The sequence below is a fragment of the Lupinus angustifolius genome, chromosome LG01 (assembly GCF_001865875.1).
Source record: "Lupinus angustifolius cultivar Tanjil chromosome LG01, LupAngTanjil_v1.0, whole genome shotgun sequence".
Lineage (NCBI taxonomy): Eukaryota > Viridiplantae > Streptophyta > Magnoliopsida > Fabales > Fabaceae > Lupinus > Lupinus angustifolius.
This window is the reverse complement of record NC_032009.1, coordinates 20,722,611-20,749,211: the sequence shown is the minus strand read 5'-3', so window position 1 is coordinate 20,749,211 and position 26,601 is coordinate 20,722,611. Positions and strand designations below refer to the sequence as shown.

Below are 26,601 nucleotides of genomic sequence, written 5' to 3'. Positions count from 1 at the left end.
TTTTGTTTGAATTAAATGGTTAAATCTAAGCAAAAATTCTGGATTTAAGAACCAACGTACAAAAGTGGTTTTTTATCGTTTTCTGCATGGAGGCTGAACCACATCCCAGTTCTTTCTAGTCTGTGGTCTGTGTTAATTTAACAATTTACCTCAATTTGGTATCCCTTTATAATTTAAGCTCTCCTTCATTTTAGAAGGACACGCCTTTGACTAGGCCAGAGACATGTCATGCATGCTCAAATCGATTAACAATGTCATTGTCAAAACAGGTCGGGCTTTCTCGAGCTCGAAGACTTGCACAAGGACAATCGATTAAGATACAATTGTTTACCTCATTTCCTGTCCAAGTTGATGGAGAGCCTTGGTTTCAGAAACCCTGCACAATTTCCATAACCCACCATGGCCAGGTTATCATTCTAGAACTATTCTACTCTGCATAACAGCTCGATATACCTATTTCTGTATGTTTTTACAGTGTTCGTATTACTGAATCTTAACCTGTATTGCATTCCTGTATAAACTGGCAGGCATATGTTTACCCATTTTTAATGATTTCATAATGAAAAATGACCTCTCCCTCTGAAATTCACGACTTCCATATATCATGAAATGCTAGAGGTTGTTAAGAAAATTTTAGTGCTATAGAATATGATTTTGTCTGGTTTTTGTACAAAGTTAATATCTGATTTTCTAACACCATTGCAGGTTTTTATTTTTCTAGCTGTTCAAAAACTAGATAAATTATACATAAACTTAAGCTTATTTTTCTTCTTTTGTGGTTGTTTAGGCCTTCATGTTGAAAAGGGCGGTTGAGGAACCCCTTGGTCATGCAGCTGCAATAATCACTGATGTGCTTGAGAATGCTGAAACTAATAATGTAATTAATGCTTCACAGAAACGAGCTCTTCTTCAAGAAATGGCACTGAGGCTATCCTAGAAGTTTTCTCCTTTTCACAAAGTCATTAGAGATTTTATAGCACTTGTCTTATATACATACATATATACTGTATACTCAATGTATTACTCTTTGCTTTTAACACATTTTGTTTTAGCTTGCTGGCAGACTTGTATATTATGTCAATTAAAAATGTTTGAAGTTGATGATAACATTAGTTTTTAGATCGATCTACTAAAAATGTTTGAAGTAATATTTTGTAACATATATTATTTTTTATTTTAGCATTGTATATGATGATTTGTAAGTTGATTTTGTCACACAATGAACCATACTTTTTCCTTGAAATGTGATAAGGCCAACACCAAACCTGAATTAAAGCATGTGTATAAAATGAGAATGAGGAAAGTTTGGTTGTTAAATAACAAATTTTTCCTCCTCATCCTTGGTAGTTAAGTTGTTAGCAGCCTATAAATAGAAAGTTAGGCTTAGGAGGGTGGCAGTTAGGAAAATTGCGAAACTGATTGTAGAATCAGTTTCAGGAAGAGTCGAGGGATCCTAATTCTTATATTGTTCTCATTAATGCCTTTTTCTTTAACCTTTTCCACCAAGATATTTCAAACACACATTACTATGTTCCCTTTTTTTCCTCTTTGTTTTCTACCATGTACAATGGATCGAGCATACTTGGAAAATTTTCAAGTGCCTTTACCACTTTTGACTAGAAAAGCAAAGTTGAGTAGCAGTTTCCATCAACAAAGAAGCCAATTAAACTTTCCCATCCTTGCTTCAATGACACTAACAAGTAACACCTAACACAAACATTTTACATAAGTAGTAGAAGACTACAAAGTCTTCCCCAAATGATTAAATAATGCTTTAAATTTAGTATGGCTCATAACTTTTAACTTCTAAGATATTCAGTTAAAGTGGAGTCAAGACATAAATAGTACAAAATTAAAGTTTATATTTTAGCTAATAAAAACTTTCCCTTATTTACGAGGTCAAGAAATCAATTTATTAATAGTTAAATATTTAATAATAATTTCATCAAAAATATGATTTGAGTCGAAATATAATGTCAAGTCCACTTATCTTATTTACTTTGCCCAACTAATGAAGAATTCCAAACTCACTTTTAAACAATAGAGTATAGAGTTTGACCACTCATAAATTATTAGTAGTCATCACTTATCAATTGTATCTAAAGTCATTAATTCAATAGTAAAGCAAGGAAGTTAAGGTAGAGAATCAAAACCAAAAAAGAAATTGAAACAAATTTCATCTCACCTATATAAAACTTCACAAATCAACAATGTTTCATTTATACACTATCCCTCTCTGTTTCTTGTGTCTCTCTGCTTTGTGGTGCAAGTTTGAACCTTGAACTTGGAAGACAAACATAGTATACAAATATAATATAAGGTATTTCTGGCTTTTTACCTTTTCAACTCTTGTGACATGTTTACTATATCCTAGTTTGCTTATATATACATGTGGTCAATATTTTCTATATCATTTGTTATGTTTTGGAATCCAAAAAAGTGATCTTGTCAAATATTGTTCAAGACCCATTTTGTGACTTCAATCTGAAATTTTTTGAGACTTATGTGACTCAATTTCATAGTGCTTGTTTGGAACTCTAGGATCTCATCTTTTTTTTGTCGATAAGAAAATTGTATTAAAATAGAGCACAAGGGGTGCCAGCCCAGTACATAGAAATCAAGAAGTGATCTTTTTACAAGCTAATTTAATACGACGGTACATTGAGTCAGTACACCAATTTGCAAAAGTCAAAGAAGGTAGAGTTACGAAAGATAACCATATACATGTTTTATCATCTCAAAAATATGCACATGATACATGTTTTGTTGTTTCACATAAGCATAATACAAAAGATTGTTTGACCTCAAATTGAAACTCTATCACACATCCTTTACAGATTGTAAGTAACTAAAGAAAATGGTGAAGATATGTGGAATTGGAGCTGGTTATGTAGGAGGTCCTACAATGGCAGTTATTGCTCTCAAATGTCCATCAATTGAAGTAGCTGTTGTTGACATATCTCACTCTAGAATATCAGCTTGGAACAGTGAGAAACTCCCTATTTATGAACCTGGCCTAGAAGAAGTTGTGAAGCAGTGTAGAGGGAAAAATCTTCTCTTTAGCACTGATGTTGAAAAACACATTTTTGAGGCAGATATAATTTTTGTTTCAGTGAATACTCCAACAAAAAGTAGTGGCCTTGGAGCTGGAAAAGCTGCAGATTTAACATACTGGGAAAGTGCAGCTAGGATGGTTGCTGATATGTCAAAGTCAGACAAAATTATTGTTGAGAAATCCACTGTGCCAGTGAGAACAGCAGAGGCAATTGAGAAAATTCTAACACACAATAGCAGTAAGGGTGTCAAGTTTCAGATTCTCTCAAATCCTGAGTTTCTTTCTGAGGGTACTGCCATTCAGGACCTTATAAATCCTGATAGGGTTCTTATTGGAGGGAGGGAAGGTCCTGAAGGGCATGAGGCTGTCCTTAAGTTGAAGGGTATATATGATCATTGGGTGCCTGAAGATAAGATTATAACAACAAATCTATGGTCAGCAGAATTGTCAAAGTTAGCTGACAATGCTTTTTTGGCTCAAAGGATTTCATCTATTAATGCTATGTCAGCATTATGTGAGGTTACTGGAGCAGAAATTTCACAGCTTTCTGATGCTCTCAGCAAAAACACCAAAATTGGGCCTAAGTTCCTAAATGCTAGTGTTGGTTTTGGTGGCTCTTGTTTTCAAAAGGATATACTCAACTTGGTGTATATCTGTGAGAGCAATGGCCTAATAGAAGTGGCAAATTACTGGAAACAAGTAATTAAGGTGAATGATTACCAAAAAAGCAGGTTTGTCAACCGGGTTGTGTCATCGATGTTCAACACGGTTTCGGGTAAGAAGATTGCAGTGTTAGGATTTGCATTCAAGAAAGACACTAGTGACACTAGAAAAACTCCTGCTATTGATGTTTGCAAAGGTCTTTTGGGAGATAATGCATGCTTGAGCATATATGATCCAAGGGTTAGTAAGGACCAGATTCATAAAGATTTGTCAATGGATTCTGAAGTGAAGCATGTTAGTATTGTGAGTGATGCATATGAGGCAACAAAAGATGCTCATGGAATCTGCATTCTTACAGAATGGGATGAGTTTAAGACACTTGATTATCAAAGAGTATTTGAGAATATGCAAAAACCAGCATTTGTATTTGATGGTAGAAACATATTGAATGTTGATAAGCTGACAAAGATTGGATTCATTGTGTACTCAATTGGAAGGCCATTACACCAGTGGATGAACAATATACATCAACCTTAGCACACATCTCTCTATTTTTAATGCACTCAAAATCATATGTAGAGTCTTAATTGGACTCAAGATCCTACCATATGATTTCATTAGGCAAATATGAAAATCTGGTTTCTTTGAGTGTCATCAAATAATTCAGGTAAGCACAGACATTGTTACTGGATCCTACACATTGTTTTGTGGTTATATATTGCTGGAGACAGTTATTAAGGCTATTAGTTATTATTATTTTCCATTAGATGCTATTGGCATGACAAACCGTCTTATTCTCTTAAGTCTGCTCAGACAAGTATTAACTATTTATAAATGTTGGACGATCCTAATATATCTGTACTCTGACTAGTACAATACTTTATCTAGAGTGAATCTTTTGTCACTTGCTTCAGCTATCACCTATCCATTATTAAAATTTTAAATTAATTAATTTATTATATGATAGGATTTATTTAAAAGCATGGACTTTTAATTTGAAAACACTAACAACATTTATTATCAAATATGATTTATTTAGAATGCTTATAATATTTATGATCTGACTTATTTATTTTCAAAACATCAAACAGAACTAAAAAGTAAAAAAATAATTAACATTTTATTATTTTAAAATAAAAAATAAATTGAAACAAAAAATGGACTAAGTAGTTAAACGAACAGAACTGAAAACCCAATACAATCAACTCCTAATTACGCCACGTGTCCCGATATATATTGTGGTATCTACCTGATTCAGAATCTACCGCCACAAATATTTTTTTGGGTTCCCACGTGGCCTTACACACGAGACAATCTTATCTGAGCCAGAAACATCTACAGACAAATATATGAGGCTAATTCTCATATTTTTATCCATAAGATTCAAATTGAAAATTTACTTAAAGAAAATCAATCAGTCACCACTTGAACCAATATGAGTATGTAACCGACAAAATATAGCGCTTTCTAACACTTGTTTCTGTCCTCACATTATGAAGGGCATTTCTCGTAATTAACATATTACACGTGTCGTTTTTTCACTCAATTCCTTTCTCGGATCGACCACTCACGAAACAGAAAATTAAGGTAACCCTACTTACCTTTCCCCTTTTTTGTCTCAATTATCGTTTTTCAATCTCCTTTTCTTTTTTCCTCGAATCGATCTCCGATTTCCCCATAACTTTTCAATTTATTCTACAATCGGTTAGTTCTTATTTTTCTCTATCGATTGATCCCAATTTTGGTCGTTTTGGTGATTGTTATTGGGGGTTAGGGTTACGTAATTTTCTTTATTTATCTTCTCCGTGACGGATCTGAGAAAAGCGATCGTTTTTTTGTTTGAGTTCTGGGTAGGTGTTGTTCATAGCAATTTTCATTTTTTTTTTTGTGTTTTAGGGATTTCGTTCAGACCCTTTCCTTTTGGTTTGTGGGTCGATGCCCAGAAATCTAGGTTTGGGCTTGTTGAAATTGGGGATTTTCTTATTTTTTGGGGAAATTTAATTCAATCGAGTAATTCGGATTCACTGCTTTCAATTCGAGCAGGTACTGTCCGATTCAGCAATCTGAAGTTTTTTTCTTCTTTTTCTATTTTTTTGTTGAATAAATTTAATATTTTTAGCCATTTGGTCAGATATTTTTCAACGCATGGGGTTCTCTTATATTGTATAGTCATCTTCATTTATAACTGCAATGCGGGCTGTCATGGAATAATTTCTCTAACTCTCTCTGGTTTGGGATTCTGTTTGTATGTTCAATTTAATGATTGCATGGGTGAACAATGTTGCATGTTATGGAACATTTCTTTAGTGCGCCCAATTGATTCATTGGTAGTGGTTTTCATTATTAGAATGCCTTTCATAGGATCATATTTAAATGGGTTGGAAGTTGGAACCAAATTCATATTTTGGTTTAGCTGTTTCAATGATATACTGAACCTATAAATATGTGTGTGTGTGTGTGTATATAAGTTCTTTGGCAGAGGTTGGCAAACAAATGTTGTTATCCATCCCTCTTGCTAAAAATATTTTTCCTCTTAATTGCTTTTAACCATCTTTGTGGTTGTTCTGGTGCATCAATACCAAATAATTACTTCGATGGTTCAAATGTGAGGCAGGCTTGTTCTTTCTTACAGGTAATCATGGTGCAGAAGCGTCCTTTTGATGTTGAAGAAATGCTTGATGGGTCCTTCAAGCACCCAAAACATGTGGGACCTAGTGATCAGCTTGTTTCATTTTCGGAATCTGCTTTTCCTGAGGCTGCTTGCCAGATACCCAAAACATCAGGTGTGAAATTGAGTTGAGGGGAGTGAATTTAAGGAACCCTCTCTCCCAATAATAAAGGTTAAAAATTAACTGTGCAATTTGATAAATCAAAGAACATGCTTTTCCAAAAGACGTTGCTATGAATTTGTAGAATGTTCCTGTTTTCATCTTTTTTCTTGAGGTGGTTTATTAAATATTATGTTTTAGGTTGTTAACTTGCACTTTCATTTTTTAATTAATATTTGTCTGTTAAAATTTTGGGACCATTCATACATTACTGCTTGAACATTTGCATCTGAAAATATATAGGCATTTGAGTGGTAATGTTTTCCGACATCAGATTGTGATTATCAAGAGATGGGTAGTTTCAACAAAATGATTTTTTTTGTCCCGCAAAAGGCATTTGATATACTCTTGCTTCCTAATCTGTGGAGGACAAATACTGATAAGGTAAGTAGTTAACGTAGCTGATGATATTTTTGTTGAACAGTTGAACTTCCTAAAGGAGCTGTGGACTTAGAAAAAAGCTTTCCTGAAGGCATTTCTGTTCCTTCTTGGGCGACCATCAATAATGGGGAAGATGTCCAATTAGAACCACCTGTGTATCTCCCTTTTGTACCTGAGTATTTCAGTCCAGAGCGTCCAATGAAGACAATAGTTCGCTATGTGGACATCTATTCCATACTTCTTGAAAACCCTCCTCATAAACTTATCCCTGTTGGAGCCAATCATCAAGCTGATATTCCAGCTTGGGATTCCAGTGCCACTAGTAGGCCAAGGGCCTCTGATGCTGTTCAGGATGAAGCTGAAGAAAGACTAATGGGAACCTGCATAATCCCTATGCCTCAAATGGAATTATCTGTCCATGATGATGGAGTTGGAAAAGGCAGAACTGATTGTAGCTGTGAAGACAAGGGTTCTGTTAGATGTGTCAGACAACATATAATAGAAGCAAGAGAGAAACTTGTGAAAACATTTGGTCATGAGAAATTCACCGACTTGGGGTTGTCTGACATGGGAGAACAAGTGGCAGCGAAATGGAGTGCCGAGGAGGAGCAGCTATTTTGTGAGGTTGTCTTCAATAACCCCGCAACCCTTGGCAGGAATTTCTGGAACTATCTTTCCATTGTTTTTCCTTTAAAAACCAAGAGGGAGATAGTCTGTTACTACTTTAATGTGTTCATGCTTCGAAGGCGGGCAGAGCAGAACAGAAATAGCTTTTTGAACATTGACAGTGATGATGATGAATGGCAAGGTGATGATGGCAATGAAATTTCAACTCAAGAGGAAGACGAGGATTCCATAGCTGAGTCCCCTGTATATGAGGGTGATGCCTGTCTTTTTAATTGCCATGAAAATGATCTACAAGATAATGATGACTATGCCTCTGATGAAACTTGTGTTGTTAATGAAACTGCAGATTTTACCGATAGGAATGTCAGCGATGATTCAATATATGAACCTGCAGTGAATCCTCATTCCTTTGGTCCCCCTTCTCTGATACAACCCCAGGATCAACCTCTTTGGCAAGTGAGGTTTGATGAAGATGTTCGAGATGCTTTATGTAAATCATCTGATGTGGGAGTTGCCCCACAGGAGACCCAGGTGAAGGCTGAGAATGGTGATCATTGGCATGGCAACTATAATGGGGTATGCAAGGAGCCTTGTGATGCAAAAGTCTGGGGTTCTGGCTCTGTTTTGCTCTAAAAGTAAAATTGACTTCTTACCTAGTGGATGCAGCATGATCAAAGAGGCTTTTGGAGAAGGAGTAAGGAAATAAATGAGAAGAGCTTGAGCTAGTAATTTTCAAATTGGACTCTGCAATTATGGTGATATAGAGAATGATCTGGACAGGAGACTTATATGTCTAATTAATCTCTGATCACTAAGCATAATGAAAGTTCATCTTTTCCTTTGTATGTTAGACATAATACTGAAAAAGGAGCCTTCATTGTATAATAGTGTTTTGGAAGGTGATTTGGTTTCGAGTTAGGTCCCATTTATCTTCTCAAGTCCTTTTAGAACTGTAAAATTATTTAATTTTATAAGAGATTCCACTTTGTGGTGGAATATGGAGGGAGAAAATAGATAGTAGAAACCATCATCCTTGTAAGAACATGCAATTTGGATTTCATGATGTAATGTTGCATTAGTAAATCCTTAATAAAATCTGCTAGTCCAATATTTCCTTTCATTCATTTTAGTTAGAGTTTAGGTGAACAGTTCTCCCATGTTTGTGATTTGGGCAATAATGGTAAGTTTGTTTTGGAACTCCAGGTCCACTAGCTTTTGAAGCACTATATATATATATATATATATATACACATTTTCCAATATAACATTCTCTTAGCTTGCAACTAGGGTTCTTTTCCTCTGAATCTGAAGTGATACTTAAGGAGACTCTTAGTCTTTTTATCCATACCTTTTAAATACTTCTGTTGTTAATCATAAGTTTTCTGATTCCAGAGGCATCATAAGAAACAAGACCATGGAGTGTTTTTATTTTTTCTTGGTCGGTATTAAACATAAGCTGTTCTTTCTTTCTTTCCTTTTTTTGTGCTTTGGCTTAATGATTAACAAAGCCCCTCACATATTCATAAAATTGCTGCTGCTGGATAGAGACTCTGGAAACCATGTTTGAAACAGTTTATTAACAATCCTTTAGAGAACATGAGTGCATGTGATGTTAATATCACATTGTTTTAAAGTCAATGAAATTGTGGATTTGCTACTTCTTACTATTGGTGCTTTATTTTGTAGATGTCTGAAACCAGCTATATCCTATTTGTGACTGGTATCTCAGTATCTTGAAATATTGACTAAGGAACTCTTATCCTGATTTACTGATTATGATTATATTTTGCATTAGATCCAATGCATAAATTAATATGCTTACTTCTATATCATGTGGATCGAAATAGCACACCTTTAACTTCAAGGATAGCAATTACATAGACTGTAATGTTAAAGAAATATCAATCACTTAATAAAGATGCCACTTACATATTTAGGCAATTATAAGATTTCTACACACACAGATGAAAGTATAAGACTAAGACAACACATTCAATAAAATAAAAATAAAAATAGAGTCTTAATCTCGGTAGGTGAAGTTTGCTTTGCTATAATAAATTATGTTTGCTGACAAAATATTGATCTCTAAATCTTTTCGTATATTTTTGCATATGGTTTTGTCTTGACATCATTCTTCCCTTAGAAATTGGACTATCTTCTATTTTATCTACTCTCCTTCACACATAACCAAACCACCTAAAGCATGATTCTACCATTTTCTGAACAACAAGAATTACTCCAACTTTTCCCTTTAACTCTAAAGACAACCCATTAGATGAAAGAAAAGATAGCACAATGATGCTGAATGTGAAGGCTGTGACAATCATGGGTTAAGGTTAGGCTGGAACATTTCAAACTTGAAAGCCACTCATTTTCAGAGCAGAAGATTAGGTAAATCATAAATGAATTTATGGAATTTAGGCTAGTGATAGTGCAAGTATAGCAGAACAGTGAGCCCCTAATATCTTCATATTAAAAGTTTTGGTTCCCATGCCCATATGACTTTGCTTAGTCCAATATAACTTGGCATGACACATTTTGCTTTGTTATCACTTAGTAGTTAAACCAATTGCACTAAAATATAATTATACAAAGTTTGAAATGCTATAATGGTGCTCTTTTCTACCAAACCACACTTACCATACAAAGGAAAGTTACATAACTGGTCCCACTTGATCATAGAACTTATTATTATTTTCTCAAAAAAATTCTTTTTTCTTATATGATAGCTTAATAATTCCTTTTGAGTATCCCCAAAGCATTTCTGGTGAGAACTTCCACTCTAACACATGTACCATTATTACTTGTATGATGCAACACATGCATGCACCTTTGATATATAGTAAAGAAAAAGAAAATGAAGTGAATGTTAACATATTACAAGTTTATGGTCTCATTTTCCACTAATCACTTATTTTATTTATAACTGAGCTTTTCTGAAAAGGAAGTTAATCTATAAGACTATAAGGTTTCAACTGCCAGAAAATAAAGCTCATAATGCTTATAACAAATTAGTATCTGCTTCTATCTAATCACCTACCTCAAAGAAAAAGAAAGGGCTACTTTCTAATCATTTTTGAACTTCAATTACTGATATCACAGCCACATCTGAACTAACTAATAAAAATTTGAAACCTTAACAAAGTGGCTAAGATATCTATTACATCTTTAACCAACCATTGTCTAATTTCTTTATGTGAATCTGTCCTTCTGATAATTACATGAAGAGGGTGTCTGAAAAAAAAGTAGCTTAAAACCCCTAGTGAATCTTAATGTGAAAAAAATAGTGGTAAAGAAAGGTTCAAAATTAATCAAGTTCTTTACAGCAACTAAGTATATTGCTTTAACCAATATAAGCCATGTGATATGAAGGTAATTTCCCAAAAAAAAATCAACTTTAGGGTGGATAAATAAATTAGTACATAAGTGAGTTTAGATCTACCATTTTATTTATTAAAAAGTTAACATAGCTAGTGGAAGAGTTAACTAAGCAAGGATAATATGTGTCTATCTAAACACAAAAGCATGTGTAAACCTCAGTGACATTAGCACCGACACTGTTTCTATCTTGATCACATTCATGGGTAGTTAAGAATTGAAATGGTTGAACTAGAATGCATAAACCTTAAGAAAGGTATCTTACATATATAGAGTGAGACACAAGTAGTGTGAGTGGTGAGTGTTCAAAGTACAAACTTCTTTTCCACTTTTATATTTGTCACTTTTTGTTGAACCAATAATCTTCCCTCTTAAGTGAAGCTTATGAGGGTGCCATATACACACTGATATATCTTCAAACAACTATTTAATGCAGGACCATAGATATAAACAAATCTGCTTTATGTATGATTCTTCTCTATATGTTACACATGGGTTTTGTGATTTAGATTATTGTTGAAGTTGCATTTAGTACATTGTTACTTCCACTGATCATAGTTTCTCATATTATGCGCATGCACATGTTCCCTAAGTTATATGATTCAGGTGATAAAGGGTCCAATCATATTCTTTTTATATAAACATATGAAACCATATATTTAATGTTATATAATCATCCATTAAAACATAGGGGGAGTTTAAGTCTTGGTAGCCTATTCATGATTATTTGAAAATCGGAGAATAACTATAAATAACACAACATATCTTTTACCAAAAGTTGAAGATAATGAGAGTTTTTTATTTATAAACTATTTAACACATTTAGCTCTATTAATTATAGGACTTCACACTTTAACATATCCAAAAGCAAAAAAATATAGCTAACAATTGTACTAAGTTGTCGAGACTGATGGAGCTAATACTAGTAGTTGCTAATAAAACATGGACCCTCTTCATTAATGAAAAGATAAATACTTTATTTTCTCTGTATTATTAATAATAAACATGTTATTTCATTATATATACTCATCAACAATTAGGAAAGTGAGAATATGAACTTAGATCCAATGCTCCTTTGTCTTAAAATAACAATGCAATCACAGCTGCAAAATAAACAACTTGTACTAAAAAGATAGATACCTTAAACTAATATTGATGTACATAGTTTTTACATATTTAATCATACTTTGATAGGTACAACGTGCATGTAATATCCATAGAAACATGCATGATGTAGATAGATACACTGACTCTGACACACGTTTTTAGATTCGGACAGGTCGAGGTTTTATGGATATATATTTTAACTCCAAATAAAACCTACTTGTTGATATGTGATTTATAATATAGTTTATATACATGGATAGAATATGTTATAGGAAATGCTAATCTTCATTGTAATATTAAAAGTTCTACTATAAAAAGTTCATTTATGTAAAGTTTTCTTATCATTAGTGTATTTGCCATGACGTGTATTAATATAGACCTTTCGATTAACGAATGGAGGATACCATTTTGTGATAATTTTCATCAATTATGATTAGGTGTGACTTAAATAGTTGGTAGCTCAATTGGAAATTAAGTTTATATGTCACGTTAATATTAAATATTAGAACCTCCATATGGTATTTCATTAAATTATTTCTTCTCATATGCTCCATTCACATGCTTTCTCTTCTACTACATATATTTTTATATAAAAAAGCCAAAAGTTATAAAAATAAACCAACAACAACAGCATTTTAGACTTATTGCTATTGAAGCCACATTTGAGTTGCTTCATCACTAATTTAAACTTCAAAGAAATAACTTATTTTCATTATAGACTAAATACCCTTACAAAATATAAGAAGACAAATATATCACAATAATAACATTGTTTCCACTAAGTTAAAAAAAGAAAAGAAAGATAAATCAGTAAAATTTGAAGTTCACTTGGGTTACTTTTCTAAGCCCTTTCCAAATTGAGGGCAAAAGAAAATAAGGATTGAGTACACAACTAGCATACGAGAAGGCATTAACATAATAACACTCCTCCTTTAATCACTAATGAGTAGCCCCCAATTTAAATAAAGATTTAATATATATACTCACACTAAGCGTTTTTTACATTGTCAGTAAATCTCTACCATTCATATGTTAGTTATCATTAACTTTCAAACAAAAGTATTACAAATCAACGGTGAATAATATGCTCACAGTATAAAAAACTTTTCACTATCACTACATAGATTTTAAACTCTTTCAATAATTCATGTCATGCCAAGATAATTTAGCTCTATCATTGTAAGCGACTCTTGGAATAAAACTTAGCATTTACAATACTTTATATCATTGATCCAAAAAGTATATATATTAAAAGAAAACAATATATTAAGAGGCATAATGGTGAGAACTAGGATTTTCTGTCTAAAAAAACACATGCACCATATTCCTGACCAATAATATAAAATTGTGTTTTTATTTTATGTATGTGTCACTTTTTAATTGGTTGAGACATAAAATATGTACAGAGTTGAAAGCAACTTATCTTCATGGTGATAAACTCGTGGACGCAAATAAATGTGCCATTTTTTGGTTGCATCACTCACTCACTTTTAATTTCTCTACTCATCTATGGGTCAAACTCCTCTCAATTAATGGAGATAAATGTAGTTTTTTTCATGTAGCTTCACGGATAAATTTGTTGTATCATAATAAATAATAAATATGAGGATACAAGTGTAATTATATATAACATTTTCTTTCTTTTGGATATCATTTCCTCCTCCGATACTCATAGTCCCTAGCTTGCATGATTTGTTGCTATCACATAGTTCATGTGTTTAACATTGAGACTAATTACTAGATGGAGCTAATAATTATTCCAAAATTTGGGCATAACTTATAAAATTCACCAATACTATTGAGTGTGTAAGAGGGGTTTTGATTGGGATATGAAACAAATAAAAACCATTATTCAGTAATAGAAAGTTGAGAACAATAACAGCCAAAGAATGGAAGCATTTTTTGCATTTTGCTTTTCCATAATAACAAGACAAAGGAAGGAATAGTTGGTAGTGAACTTAGTTTTAATAGAAGAAACGATTTCAATTCCCGCACTAGAGAAGCCAATATTGAAATATGAGGATGAATTTTTTTTAATTTTTATTGTAAAACAACATGAAATTATGGTCGTTAAAAAGTTTTTTTGTCACATGTTATAATCTCATCCGATACCGAACTCTCGATCCCATGTGTGCTTACTTGGACAGATGAAATGCCGTTGGATTAAGAGTGGCGTAGTATCCTCAGTTGAGTACACGTGCTGCTATCCTTCTCATCTTTGCTTCCATGCATGGATTTCTCTTCCAAATATAGCACTCTGAAAACATAGAAAGAGAGAGAAATGAATAAAAGCTTCTATTTTTTCTCTTCCTTTCTCTCTTGCATTGTTCATCGCCATCATCATGCATCAACCATCGAAGGTAATAACAACTTACACAAACTCTTATTGAAGTTTTAATCTTTTCTTCAAAACTCAACTACCCATGTAGCTAGTTAGTACTAGCTTTGCTTAATTTCTTTACTACTCGTTCTCTCTTTTTCTTCCTTTTTTACTCTGCTTTAGATCTTGCACTTGCTTGTGATTTTGTTCTTATTTCATTAGATCATGTGTCTCTTTTATCTTCTCTTTGCAGTGAGTGAGTGCAAAAGGTGATGTGAATTCTGAATTGTGAATTTCACTTCCATAATCTGATCCGGGTCTTGCTGGTTTTCACTCTATGAGATCGATGAATTCAGCATTCTTGGATATTCTCTGATTTAGTATTGAATAGAACAACCCTTTTGCTTCTCTGATCCGTGTTGAGAATTGAGAATTCAATGGAAGAAGATCAAGAATCAGTGAAACAACAATACATGTGCAAATTCTGTAGCAAGTGCTTCCCTTGTGGTAGATCCTTAGGGGGTCACGTGAGGGCTCATATCACAAATTTGTCATCATCAGCAGATACCGAAGACAAAGAAAAAGAAAAGGTTGTTGGTTCTGAAGCTGGAACAACCATTAACACTGGCTACGGTTTACGGGAGAATCCGAAGAAGACTTGGAGGATTGCAGATTCAACAAGTGAAGACACTTTGCTCACTCTCACTACTGAAAAGTTCTGTAGAGAGTGTGGCAAAGGGTTTCAATCATGGAAAGCCTTGTTTGGACACATGAAATGTCACACTGACAAAGAAAGAGTTTCCAACAACAACAACAATAGCTTGGTGGAGGATCAGGATTCTGTGACTAACAACAATGCTAGCAGCAGCCACAATCAGAAGCTGATCTCGGATAGCCAATCGGATAATGAAGCAACTGCTCCAAGTAGGAGAAGAAGATCAAAGAGAAGAAGAACAAGGTACATAGTTGGTTCTGCCAATCCTTCCTTTTCATCTCCGGTTTCCGAGGCTGAACAAGAGCAAGAAGATGTTGCCATGAGCTTGATCATGCTTAGCAGGGATTTGAGTCCTTGGAGTGGTTTTAATTCTGTTGCTGATCATTTCTCTGATTATAACTCTGCTTACTTCAAACCTTCATCTTCTGTTCAAACTGGAATTGAGAAAATGAAGAAGCCTGTGCTCAATTGTTCTTATGAGATTGCAACAATGATCAAGCAAAGTGAGAAGAAGTTGGAGTTTGGTAATTCTGCTTCTGGAAATCTCAACTCCAAAGGGAAAAATTCTGAACCTTTGGCTGCTGAGTTCATCAAGAATGAGAAAGGTAAGAAATGTGAGCTTGATTATGTGTCTGCATTGGAGGATTCTGAAGTGGAACTTGGAAAGGACAGAGTCAATGGATCAGAATCGGTTTTATCGAAGTCTACTATAACTAACAAGTACAATTCAATTAAGACAGACTTTTTTTGTTCTGAATTGAAGTCAAAGTCTCTTCAGAACTGGGCAGAGAAGGCTTCAGAAGCAGCTGAATTTAGCAACAATACTCATAAGAGAGGCAAGTTTGAGTGTGCAACTTGCAACAAAATCTTTCACTCATACCAAGCTCTCGGAGGCCATAGAGCTAGTCACAAGAGGAGCAAAAGCTGCTTTGTTACAAGGAAAGAGAGCAGTGAAAACAGCATTGAAAATGAGCTCTCTCCTGATCCAATTACCGAAAGCAAGTTCATGAAGAACATTGACAATGAATATCTGGTTGAACCTGAAGTGAACGCTGCTGGTTACGATAATGAGGTAGCAGACACAGTTACCGAGTCTAAGAAGAGCAAAGTGCATGAGTGTCCAATTTGCTTTAAGGTTTTTCAATCTGGACAAGCCTTGGGTGGACACAAGAGATCTCATTTGGCTATCGGTTCCGAGAGTACTAAAAACTTTCAAAAAGTCGTAGTTGAGGAACCAGTTCAAGAAATTAGGGAGTTCCTTGATCTCAATCTTCCTGCTGCAACAGAAGAGGGAAGTACTAGCTACATTGATTCTCACAGAACCTGTTGGTTAGTAGAGAACAATCACAAGCAGGAGGCGCCGATAGGCGTCATGACTAGCTAAAGTGCTAAACCTCATAGCTCATTCTTTCAGTGATTCAATTTCAGACTTCAGAGTGAAGATTCAAACTGTATAGAAATGTTTCTGCATTCATTTCATTAATTCTTTACAGGATTTTCATGTCTCCTTTCTTTGAAAGTATTTCTGTTTTGCTCAGATTTTTCAACTAGTTCATAAGATGAGATGAACTTTCTTCTGTATGTACTCTTTTAAATTTCTATTACCATTGATGCTATATGTACTTTCATTCATTTTGGTTCACTTTGAAACAAACTCAAGGAATTGTAACAGATTTCTATAGTTATGTCTGTTGCTTTCTATATAGAGATGCACTTTGGTTGTATAAAGTCCAAAAGTGACATGTTTGTGGGGTTGATTATTTAACTTTGCATCAAAGAAAAATGAATATGAATGAGAAATGGGATAGTGTCAATACAAATGAGGGGATAGAAAGGTTGATTTTTATGAAACACACATAAAGATGGCATGTAAAACACGGATGAAGATCATCTGTCCCAAGATTTGGAGTCGTATTATGTACCAATCCTATCAAAAAATGCCAACTAGTTAAGAAAAAATCATAAAAACAGAAAACAAATTTTTTTCGATTAGTTGTTGTAATGTGGTTGACTTGGGACATAGAGACATGAATTTTTTGGGACATGTGATCTTTGTTCGTGAAACACCACCTATTTATCCCTTGTTTCTTTTTCTTACTTGCACACAAGTTTGTGTGTTAATAAATCCTTCTCACTAATCACTACTAATTATCAATTATCATAATAAGTTGGACCACCCTATGAAATTACATTGCAGCAGCACAAACTTGACGTAAAATGCAGCATGCTGTAAATTAAGCTAAGTCACTAAAGATCACCCTTTTTTTATATTCTTTTCTATGAGAAAAACCACAATTTTGTTGCAAGCAATAAAATATTATGAGTGTATTTTGTAAGTATGCCAAGTAGTTTATAAGTTAGACAACTAGCTTATTTGAGTATTAGTAAAACCTCAACTTTTGTGAGAGAAAAGGTAGATACAATAGTCACTGCATTATCCATCATTTTTTTGTATTATTTTTATTTAATAGTCATTGATAATAAAATATAAATAATAGATAATGTATTAACAGTGTAAAAATCTCTTATATTTTTTTATGTATTTATCCTTTTCTCTACAATGCACTTGTGCCTCCTTTTACATGAATTGGGCTTATGTAGTTACTAGTTAGGCGTGTATTTCAAAGGGGACTATAGCTATAAAAATTAACGGATCCTTTCCATTATTTTTTTCCTTTCTCTCGGATCTATGATTTTTTTTTCTTCTATTCAAATGGGTGTTCATTTAAATTTTACATTGGATTTATCAACTGAAATGGTGTTATATAAATAACACTTAAATTTATGCATTATGTCATCAAAATATTTTAACTTATGAATCTATATTATATGATTCAATTATTTAATTGTAATTGTACCTATTCTAAATTACCAAACTTGTTTAAAAATTCCCTCTTCTGCTACAGTTCAGCATCGAATCTAGAGTTCTAACTTCAACTTGTTACAACTATTTCTGCACTTTTCCGTGGATTTCTGCAGGTACCCACTTCACTTCTCTTCTACAAGTTTTGATTTTGATTATTCATTTACTGAGAGCAGCCCTTAAACCCCATTGGGTCTTGCTTGATTTGTCATATCTTGTTCAGTTTTCTGCATATGCTATAAGCATCTAACGGTCGTTTTTCACTTCAAATTTCTATCTTAATGTGGGTTTCTTCTGTATTTTTCTAACCTTGTTCACATTTCTGTATCTGTTTTGATTATCTAATGATCAATTTGTAGTTCAATGTTCTATATTGATGTATGTTTCTGCTATTCTTACAGATCCGGTGTTTATTTTTTATGCGAAAATAACTTCTTTTATTTTCTTAGCATGGATATTTTTGTTGTCAAAATATATCAAACACTCGGTTTTAACTTCTCTTATTACTTTGATTTCATCGACTTTTAGAGGGTACGATCAAACTTATATATATGCTTCCAAAAATTAATGCCAATAGTTTGAGATTCCCTTCTTATGTGTTGATTTTATCTTTTCACGTTAAGCTTTGCACTTGATGTTATGAATATATGTTTCTTTTGGCTTAATAAATCCATTGCTTTTGAACCAATAATTTGAAATTTAGGTTCCTTTTGCTTCTTGTTGTACATGATTGTGATATCACTTGCTTGCCTTTTCAGGGAGAAACTATCTGTTGTTTCTTATTTGTTGATCTTTCTTGTTTCCATCTGTATCAGTAACTCGATTCTGCAATAAGAGACAGAATGTTTGGTTCAAATAGATCTCCTCTAAAAGCTGCTAAATCTAGCTCAGGTGGTCCTTTTAAATCTGGGCTCAATCCATTTGATTCTGATGATGAAACAAAGGATAACAAAAACTATAATTCATCGAGGAAGACTTCGTCAGAACGCGCGCTAGTTACACTAGACACCAACACGAACCCTTTTGATGATGTTGATGCCAATACGAACCCTTTTGGTGATGTTGATGCCAATACGAACTCTTTTGGTGATGTTGATGCCAATACAAACTCTTCGTCGTCTCCGTGTGCCCTTCGATCAGTAGATCGAAACAGGTATAAGAATGATTTCCATTATGCTGGGGGATTAGAGAATAAATCGGTGCAAAAGTTGGAGGGTTATGCTGTTTATAAGGCTGAGGAGACTACAAAATCTGTCAACAATTGTTTGAAGATAGCAGAGACAATAAGAGAGGATGCCACCCAAACTTTAGTTACCCTTCATCAACAAGGCGAGCAAATTACCAGGAGTCACTATGTTGCTGCTGACATCGATCGGGATTTAAGTCGGGTATTAATCTTATTATGCCCTAGTTTTTTTTTGTCGGCCTTGTTACGCCCAAGTTAATTCATAAAACTGTTTCAACGATCCTACATGTTATTTCACCTTTGTGATGAAAACATTGTGTTTCTTCATGACATTCTTGTGTTCTGCAGCCCTGTGAAGAGAGCATTCAATTTGTATTCTACACTAAAAATGACTAGATTTTGATTGTCTTGTTACTGTCTACAGGGAGAAAAGCTTTTAGGTAGCCTCGGTGGCCTCTTCAGTAAAACTTGGAGACCGAATAAGACACGTGCCATTACAGGCCCCGTTATCTTTGGAGGTTAATATTATCTCTGCATTTGCCGGCCTTGTTAATTTTAATTATGTTGGGACGCTTAGAAATAACGCGCTTCATGATATGCAGATGATCCGGTCAGAAGTAAGGGCAACCATTTGGAGCAGAGAGAGAAGCTGGGATTGACTTCTGTGCACAAAGGGCAGCCGAAACCACAGACACCACCTCAAGAACCAACAAATGCACTTGAAAAAGTCGAGGTTTGTATCAACTTAGACCTAACATGACAAGCTTTAAATGTGTCATTAATCAGCGTTGGTGACTTCTACTATAGTTTAGCTATGAAAAGTAGTTCTATTTATGATCCGATAATTTTGCAAGTCTCTTCGTCTTTCTCCCATTAACCACTTAGATTCTCTTCATCTTTTAATTGTTAATATTGAATTGAATTGTGGTACGTCCTGAAACAGGTTGAAAAGGGTAAGCAAGATGATGCATTGTCAGGTTTAAGTGATCTATTGGGAGAGCTGAAAGAAATGGCTATTGACATGGGATCTGAAATCGAAAGGTTAGTCCAATTGCATTCTTCTATTCATTGTTTCTCTCATTTCTATGTGTCCTCTGCTCACAATGATTTCTTCCATTTGTTGATGGCAGGCATAACAAAGCCTTGAGTCATGTCGACAATGATATGGATGAGTTGATTTCCCGTGTGAAAGGTGCCAATCAACGCGGCCGTCGATTACTTGGAAAATAAGTTTGGTTGATTCGTATGAACTTCTCATGATTCATTTCTGATACTCTAATGGATCTATCATACAAGACTATTGTATTGCTATGATGTAAACTCTATGCTCACTTTAACTGTGCACCAATTCAAAGCTTCATTTCACTCATCTCCCTTGGTGGTGGCTCCCAAAATTATGATCTTTCCATAAATTTATGTATAATCAAGCAATTAGGTATCTTTTCCAAATTATATTAGTATTTTATTCATGTTGTTAAAAAGACAAAAGTACCTATGATCCAAGATTTCGCAACCTAGCCATATAAACATTGACCATGATGGTAAATATCACCCATACTTACACCATAAAATTCAGCATACATTCATGAAGCAACCATAGAACATAAGGATAATGAAAAGAATTAGAAGAAACTACAAGTTCCTTTCAGAATTACAAATAATTTTCCATCGACAAATTCTCCTCTCTCTATTACTGACATTGACTTCAAGTAAAATTGATAGTAAATTTTTGTTTTACTAAGGGCATCTTTAACTCTATAATAAGTAAGAAAATAATCTCTTTTAGATTATGTGGTTGCTTATCTCAACAAGTATCGTTCTCAGGAATAAAGCCATTAGATTATATGGTCGTAATATTGTGATTGCGGTGACCGTTTCAACCGCATCATACCGCAATTGCGGTGTGATACCGAATTACAGTGATGCGACTGCAACAGGCCGCATTGCAACCGCATCGAGTCGCAATGCAACCGCATCGAGTCGCAATGCAACCGCATCAAAGTAAAAATTATGTTTTTACTCACAAAATAATTCACACCACAACGGCCACAATTCGTATCGCAACGGTCACAATAACCATAAATAACCATAATTGCAGTAACCACAATTTAAAACATTGTAAAAAAATTCGTGACTTTAACATATCTGAGGAACCAATTACCAAATTGAGATATAAAATAAAGTGATGGACGAAATTACCACAATTTCATTTTTTTCCCTATCTAAAATAAAACTGAAGGAAACATTTTGTGGGCCGAAGCCCAATGGTGAAAATGTTAGAAGTGAAACCCTAGTTATATAAACCGTGACGCGAAAAGCATCGTGGTTTTGGTATCTGAGTGAAAAATCGAAGCCGTTGTTGAGTTTCTTCAGTGAATTGAAGATTACCATGTCTGACGAAGAACATCATTTTGAGTCTAAGGGAGATGCCGGAGCCTCCAAAACCTATCCTCAACAAGCTGGTACTATTCGTAAGAACGGTTACATAGTTATCAAGGGTCGTCCATGCAAGGTTCTTTAATTTTTTTATAATTCCAAATCATATCAATTTTAATTTGATTTTAATGTTTAGGTTATTGATTCATTGTTTATATATATATATATATATATATAAGTAGATTTGGTAGCATATATTGTTATTGTTGTAGACCTAATCTGTTTATTAGGGATACTTTAATATTGCATGGTTTTGAAATTTGTTCCTTTTTTGTTTAGGTTGTTGAAGTTTCAACTTCCAAGACTGGTAAGCATGGTCATGCTAAGTGTCATTTTGTTGGAATTGATATTTTCACTGCTAAGAAGCTTGAGGATATTGTTCCATCTTCCCACAATTGTGATGTATGTCTCTATTTTTATTAGATTTTTATTTTTAATTATTATTGTGCTTTTTATGATTTATTATCTTATGTTTTTTTCAGGTTCCTCATGTCAATCGTACTGATTACCAGCTCATTGATATTGCTGAGGATGGATTTGTGAGTCGTTATTTTTCTTTAACAATTTGTTTCATTCACCCATGAATTTGTCTTGTTTTTTGTTCTGATTGTTGTTTTCAAATGATGTTGTAGTTGAGTTTGCTTACTGAAAATGGTAGCACCAAGGATGACCTCAAGCTTCCCACTGATGAAGCTCTGCTTGCTCAGGTTTGTCGAAAGCTAATGGCTTCGGCTTAAGTTCCTCGATGCGTTTTCTCTTTCAGAATGCTCTTAATTTCTCTATTGTGATTATTCCTTTGTTGTTTATCTAATTGGGTATATATATGTATATGTATAATTGGTTGGTCTCTGCAGATAAAGGATGGATTTGCTGAGGGGAAAGACCTTGTTGTTTCTGTTATGTCTGCTATGGGTGAGGAACAGATCAATGCTCTGAAGGATATTGGTCCAAAGAACTAGTTTCAACTGGTGCAGTGTTTGTTGTTGTTTTTTTCTATTTTGAAGCAAAGATATTTATGTAAGCCTTCTTTATAGCTATTTGTTGGAGACCAGGCTTATAAATTCTAGTCAGACTCTTATTCTTACCAAGGCTGTTTATGTAAGCCTTCTTTTCTTTACTCTGTTGTCCTGTGATTTCCCTCTGAAGGAGGATTTCTCTTGTGAGAAGTTATCTTTATTTTGACTGCAGTGTTGGAATCTTATGATGTGGTATGCACTGATTGCACGTTTCAAAGCATTTATTGTTGTAAGAACCTAGATGCAAATAAACCATGAATGTGATGATGAATAATAGTATGAATAAGGACTATAGTAGCATCATTCTTATTCTTGTAACCTGTACTGAACTTATATAACAATTATGTCAGTATTATTATACAGATGAAACAAACATTTACAACATGAGTTTATTATCCTAAATTTTAAGGGTAATGACCGTAATGTTAGTCTATATGGATAAATAATGCATATTATTAAATTTAAGTTAACTTAAATTAAAATATAATTTTTCATAAGAAAAATGAAAATATACTTTAAATTGAAAAGGTATAAGAAGACTATTTCATCTCAATAATAGTATTTGAGGCTTGAGAGAAGAAAGAATTTGCAGAAAATGAACTTTGTTTTTCCTTGAATTAATAGAACTACAAGCAGTTTTAATATTTATACATCTACAAAATGCACTAGCTAACACTCAAACTACATCTAATTAGTTAGTGTCGAATCAGTAATACATTATTCTTTTAGTTATTTTGGAGATTTAGTGAAATTTTATACCACTAGACCAATGTTTTGATGGTTTAACTAACTATATATATATTCTAACACTATAACATCCTCCCCTTGATTGATGCATCCATAATAGCACAATTCTTCTTTCTGACTTCAGTATATATTGACTCCAACATTAAGTTCAGACATTGTCCAACATGTGTTTTTATGCCCTTTGTGTCAGTCGTCTAATCATCTTATGCTCTTGAAGTGCACATAGCTTTGCTTGTTTCCAATGGCACATGCCTCATAACATCACAACAAAACCACTACAACACCAAAAAAATATAAAAAAACTAAACCCTGACCCATCTAGGACTTTATGATAAAAAAGAACATGTTTATCGGGTTGCTTATATATTAACCCAATCCCACTAATTCCCACAAATCCTATACCCCACTGGCTCCAATATGTTAACTAAAACCCAACCTCAATTTTATACTTTATTTATTAACCCTATAAAACATGTGTGAATTAAGTTAACTTTAAAGAAATGGTGTGAAAAAAGAGAGGAGATAAATGCTTTCTGAACCAACTAAACTGCAGACAAATATGGAAATAAAAGGGAATATATATATGCACCAAGTAAACCATAGTTATAAAGCAAAAGCTTGTATTCAAACCCCACTTGAGCTGAATGATATATTGTGGCCAATCTTTCACCGACCCAAATTGGAAGTAGTCCTCTCATATATTTGAGAGTCCAATGCTGGATAGAGTTATAATACGTGGTAAAAAAATATTTCTGACAATCATGATTTTATATTATTTTTAAATAAAAATTAATAATAAAGTTTAAAAAAATCGCAACCACATGTTCTAACAATAGCTTCTCCATTACGGAAAGTAGTTAAACTCACCCCAACCACCTCCTTTTATGCTTCATTTCATTACATTTATTCTTTCAAGAAAAACAAACCAATATGATACCATTGTGGCACTAATAACTTTGGTAATCATTATCAGGCCAACTTTGTCAAAATATGTGAAGCATTTAAATATAAATAATGCACACAAAGGAGAAAAGAAAAAACATTCCGATTTATTTATACATTTAAAAGAATGAACTTTTTTGCTGTGTACCCTTGCAGGAAATGAAAGGCAACTCATGATTATGCTTTTTCTTACAAATGAATTATAAAGTAGAATAAAACTTGTTTAGGAAATATAGGTGCATGCTTCTAAAAGATAGCATGTTTGCCTGTTTTAGCTTTACCATTTTCCATTTTTTAACCTTTTTTTTGTTCCCACGTATCTTTGCACTGGAGGCAATCATATTCAAGTCAGAAACATCCACCGGTATATGAGACTAATTCTTCCAACGAATATTTTCATTCGCAAGACTCGAACCCGAGACATTGCTTAAGATGAATTAAACATGTACCACTTGAACCTCGCTGATCATTTTTTAACCTATTTATTTTTGATTTAAATGGTTACTTTCACCTATTTATCAATCATGGATAATTACATAATTTCCTTGTTTATCATGTGCACTGGATATTTGTATATCGAATTCATCATATTGTGTATTATTAATAAACAAGGTTATTATCAGAAATATCTCATAAAATTAATATAAAAAATGACCAATTCAACCACCAACTTGTGTAATTATGATAATAACTTCTGTAATGATTGTTTATTTATCAAATCAATTGCTAAATGCATTAGCTAAGAGAATCATTAATAACTCAAGATTCCTTCTTGTATGACATTTTCAATACTCAAATTAGACATTTTCAGCAAATTTTGTTAGTAATATAAACATGACCCTATAATTTAATTTCTAATGTAGGTTGCTCATGACATTGGAACCATCCTTTGGTAAAATGATTTATAATTTCTCACTGAAGTTAATGGTTTTGTTTAACATTTTTTTATTAAAGTAAGTGGAATTTCTCCGCAAACTGAACTTTTCCATATAATAATTAATATACATAAAAAAACAGACTCTGAATTTTCTACTAAGAAAGTGAGAGTTGTGGTCAAGATCAACATATAGGATTGGAAGATAGACTTTTATTTTCATTTCTAGAGTCTCAATCCATGATGAATTTTCTAGCATAGTTATTTTTTTAAACAACACTTATTTATCGTATGCGTAGTTATTGTAATGTTTGCATATAAGTATGAATGGCTTGTGTAAATAAAGAAGAAGAAGTCATTTGTATAATTTATCTACAATTCATAACAATGTAGTTTACTCATTTATTAATTATCTTTTGTTTTGAATAAAGTAAACTAAATAATTATATGAATGAAGTAATATTTTCTGACATTTATAATAATACACGTCACCTTTTTGGATAATACATGTGACTCCTCGTTAATATATATGTTAAACAAAGACAATAAATAAATATGTCATATTTAAAAATGATAAACATTAATTAAGAAATGAAAACTTGTTGATACAGTCGTATAAAGTATCACTAAATCTCTAAAGTTAAGGGTTTGATTCTTGAGAATGACATTTATTAAGAGGGACAATCACAAACCTAAAAAATATTAGTTTCTTACTAAAAAATGAAAAGATATCTAAGTAATACCAAAGAAATTAAGAAATGGAAAGTTTGAGGCTTATGGTGATTATTTTATAGTTAAAGTTTGACTAAGTGTTATTAATACTGTATCGGTTATCAAACCAATTAGGATAGTGATATAGTGGTTCAAGTGGTAGTATACTAATTAAACTACGTACCGGTGAAATTGGATATACATATATAATTTATTAACACTAATGTTGAAAAATGAATAAAAAGCCAATATTTTTTCTATTCTCATTAGAAAATTATTTTTAAATAAAAATCGGCCGGTATGACCAGCACAGTTCAATTGAAAACCGGCCGATATGACTGGTTTTGACCGACTTTAGCCAGTTTTGACCAACATGATTACATGACCAGTATAATTATTATATCGTACCGATGTTAGAACTTATTCACTGATTTACCAGTTCAACCTGCTGGTATGAAACGATTTTAACTACAATATCCTCACTCATGACTTGACAAAGTTGGATTCAAATATCTTATTTATACAATAATTTCATCTTAAGTTAATTTATGAATATTTTAAAAGTAACTTTAGGTAATCTCTGAATTAAATCCAATAAATATATATCCAAAATAAGTATGAAGTTACTATAAGTCATAACATGTTTTAAGTAAATTTTAAACATTTCAATACAAGTAAAATCTAACCTCGTATAAATAGGAATAAAAATAAATTTCTTATGACTAATAAATAGTCAACTCAATTATAAAAAA

The 26,601-nt window shown here is 33.2% G+C and overlaps 6 protein-coding genes and 1 long non-coding RNA gene across 10 annotated transcripts in view; 6 read left to right on the top strand and 1 right to left on the bottom strand.

Annotated features, from left to right (window-relative positions):
* LOC109353746 (diacylglycerol kinase 1-like) overlaps nucleotides 1–1,119 on the top strand; it is a 5,439-nt gene extending 4,320 nt beyond the window's left edge. Inside the window, exons 7-8 of the mRNA XM_019596115.1 lie at nucleotides 270–407; nucleotides 788–1,119. Of these exons, the coding sequence (XP_019451660.1) occupies nucleotides 270–407; nucleotides 788–937 (288 nt within the window). The 3' untranslated portion in view covers nucleotides 938–1,119. The remainder of the gene's footprint in view (nucleotides 1–269; nucleotides 408–787) is intronic.
* LOC109353766 overlaps nucleotides 1–2,909 on the bottom strand; it is a 12,700-nt gene extending 9,791 nt beyond the window's left edge. The window contains exons 1-2 of the long non-coding RNA XR_002108485.1: nucleotides 2,836–2,909; nucleotides 2,210–2,326 (exon numbers count right to left, since the gene is read on the bottom strand). This is a non-coding gene — a long non-coding RNA (uncharacterized LOC109353766). The remainder of the gene's footprint in view (nucleotides 1–2,209; nucleotides 2,327–2,835) is intronic.
* On the top strand, nucleotides 2,237–4,442 carry LOC109353755 (UDP-glucose 6-dehydrogenase 1-like). The gene is made up of 2 exons (XM_019596127.1): nucleotides 2,237–2,320; nucleotides 2,838–4,442. The coding sequence occupies exon 2, from the start codon at nucleotides 2,858–2,860 to the stop codon at nucleotides 4,253–4,255; it is 1,398 nt and encodes a 465-aa protein (XP_019451672.1). The 5' UTR covers nucleotides 2,237–2,320; nucleotides 2,838–2,857; the 3' UTR covers nucleotides 4,256–4,442.
* On the top strand, nucleotides 5,222–8,674 carry LOC109353694. Of its 4 annotated transcripts, none has more exons than XM_019596075.1 (3): nucleotides 5,222–5,305; nucleotides 6,351–6,501; nucleotides 6,971–8,674. In XM_019596075.1, exons 2-3 carry the CDS (start codon nucleotides 6,357–6,359, stop codon nucleotides 8,185–8,187), a joined length of 1,362 nt encoding a protein of 453 aa, XP_019451620.1. In that variant the 5' UTR covers nucleotides 5,222–5,305; nucleotides 6,351–6,356; the 3' UTR covers nucleotides 8,188–8,674. The 4 variants fall into 4 exon arrangements, with proteins under 4 accessions (XP_019451620.1, XP_019451597.1, XP_019451604.1 ...); XM_019596052.1 differs by lacking the exon at nucleotides 5,222–5,305 and adding an exon at nucleotides 5,312–5,422; XM_019596059.1 differs by lacking the exon at nucleotides 5,222–5,305 and adding an exon at nucleotides 5,312–5,568.
* LOC109353684 lies at nucleotides 14,226–16,655 on the top strand. Its single transcript, XM_019596039.1, has 3 exons — nucleotides 14,226–14,399; nucleotides 14,613–14,648; nucleotides 14,698–16,655. Exon 3 carries the CDS (start codon nucleotides 14,797–14,799, stop codon nucleotides 16,456–16,458), a length of 1,662 nt encoding a protein of 553 aa, XP_019451584.1. The 5' UTR covers nucleotides 14,226–14,399; nucleotides 14,613–14,648; nucleotides 14,698–14,796; the 3' UTR covers nucleotides 16,459–16,655.
* Nucleotides 17,994–20,494, top strand: LOC109342594 (SNAP25 homologous protein SNAP33-like). The gene is made up of 6 exons (XM_019580548.1): nucleotides 17,994–18,053; nucleotides 18,696–19,325; nucleotides 19,548–19,641; nucleotides 19,726–19,856; nucleotides 20,067–20,164; nucleotides 20,254–20,494. The coding sequence occupies exons 2-6, from the start codon at nucleotides 18,780–18,782 to the stop codon at nucleotides 20,351–20,353; spliced, it is 969 nt and encodes a 322-aa protein (XP_019436093.1). The 5' UTR covers nucleotides 17,994–18,053; nucleotides 18,696–18,779; the 3' UTR covers nucleotides 20,354–20,494.
* On the top strand, nucleotides 21,439–22,795 carry LOC109353675 (eukaryotic translation initiation factor 5A-4-like). Its single transcript, XM_019596028.1, has 5 exons — nucleotides 21,439–21,635; nucleotides 21,839–21,961; nucleotides 22,042–22,098; nucleotides 22,192–22,266; nucleotides 22,414–22,795. The coding sequence occupies exons 1-5, from the start codon at nucleotides 21,513–21,515 to the stop codon at nucleotides 22,516–22,518; spliced, it is 483 nt and encodes a 160-aa protein (XP_019451573.1). The 5' UTR covers nucleotides 21,439–21,512; the 3' UTR covers nucleotides 22,519–22,795.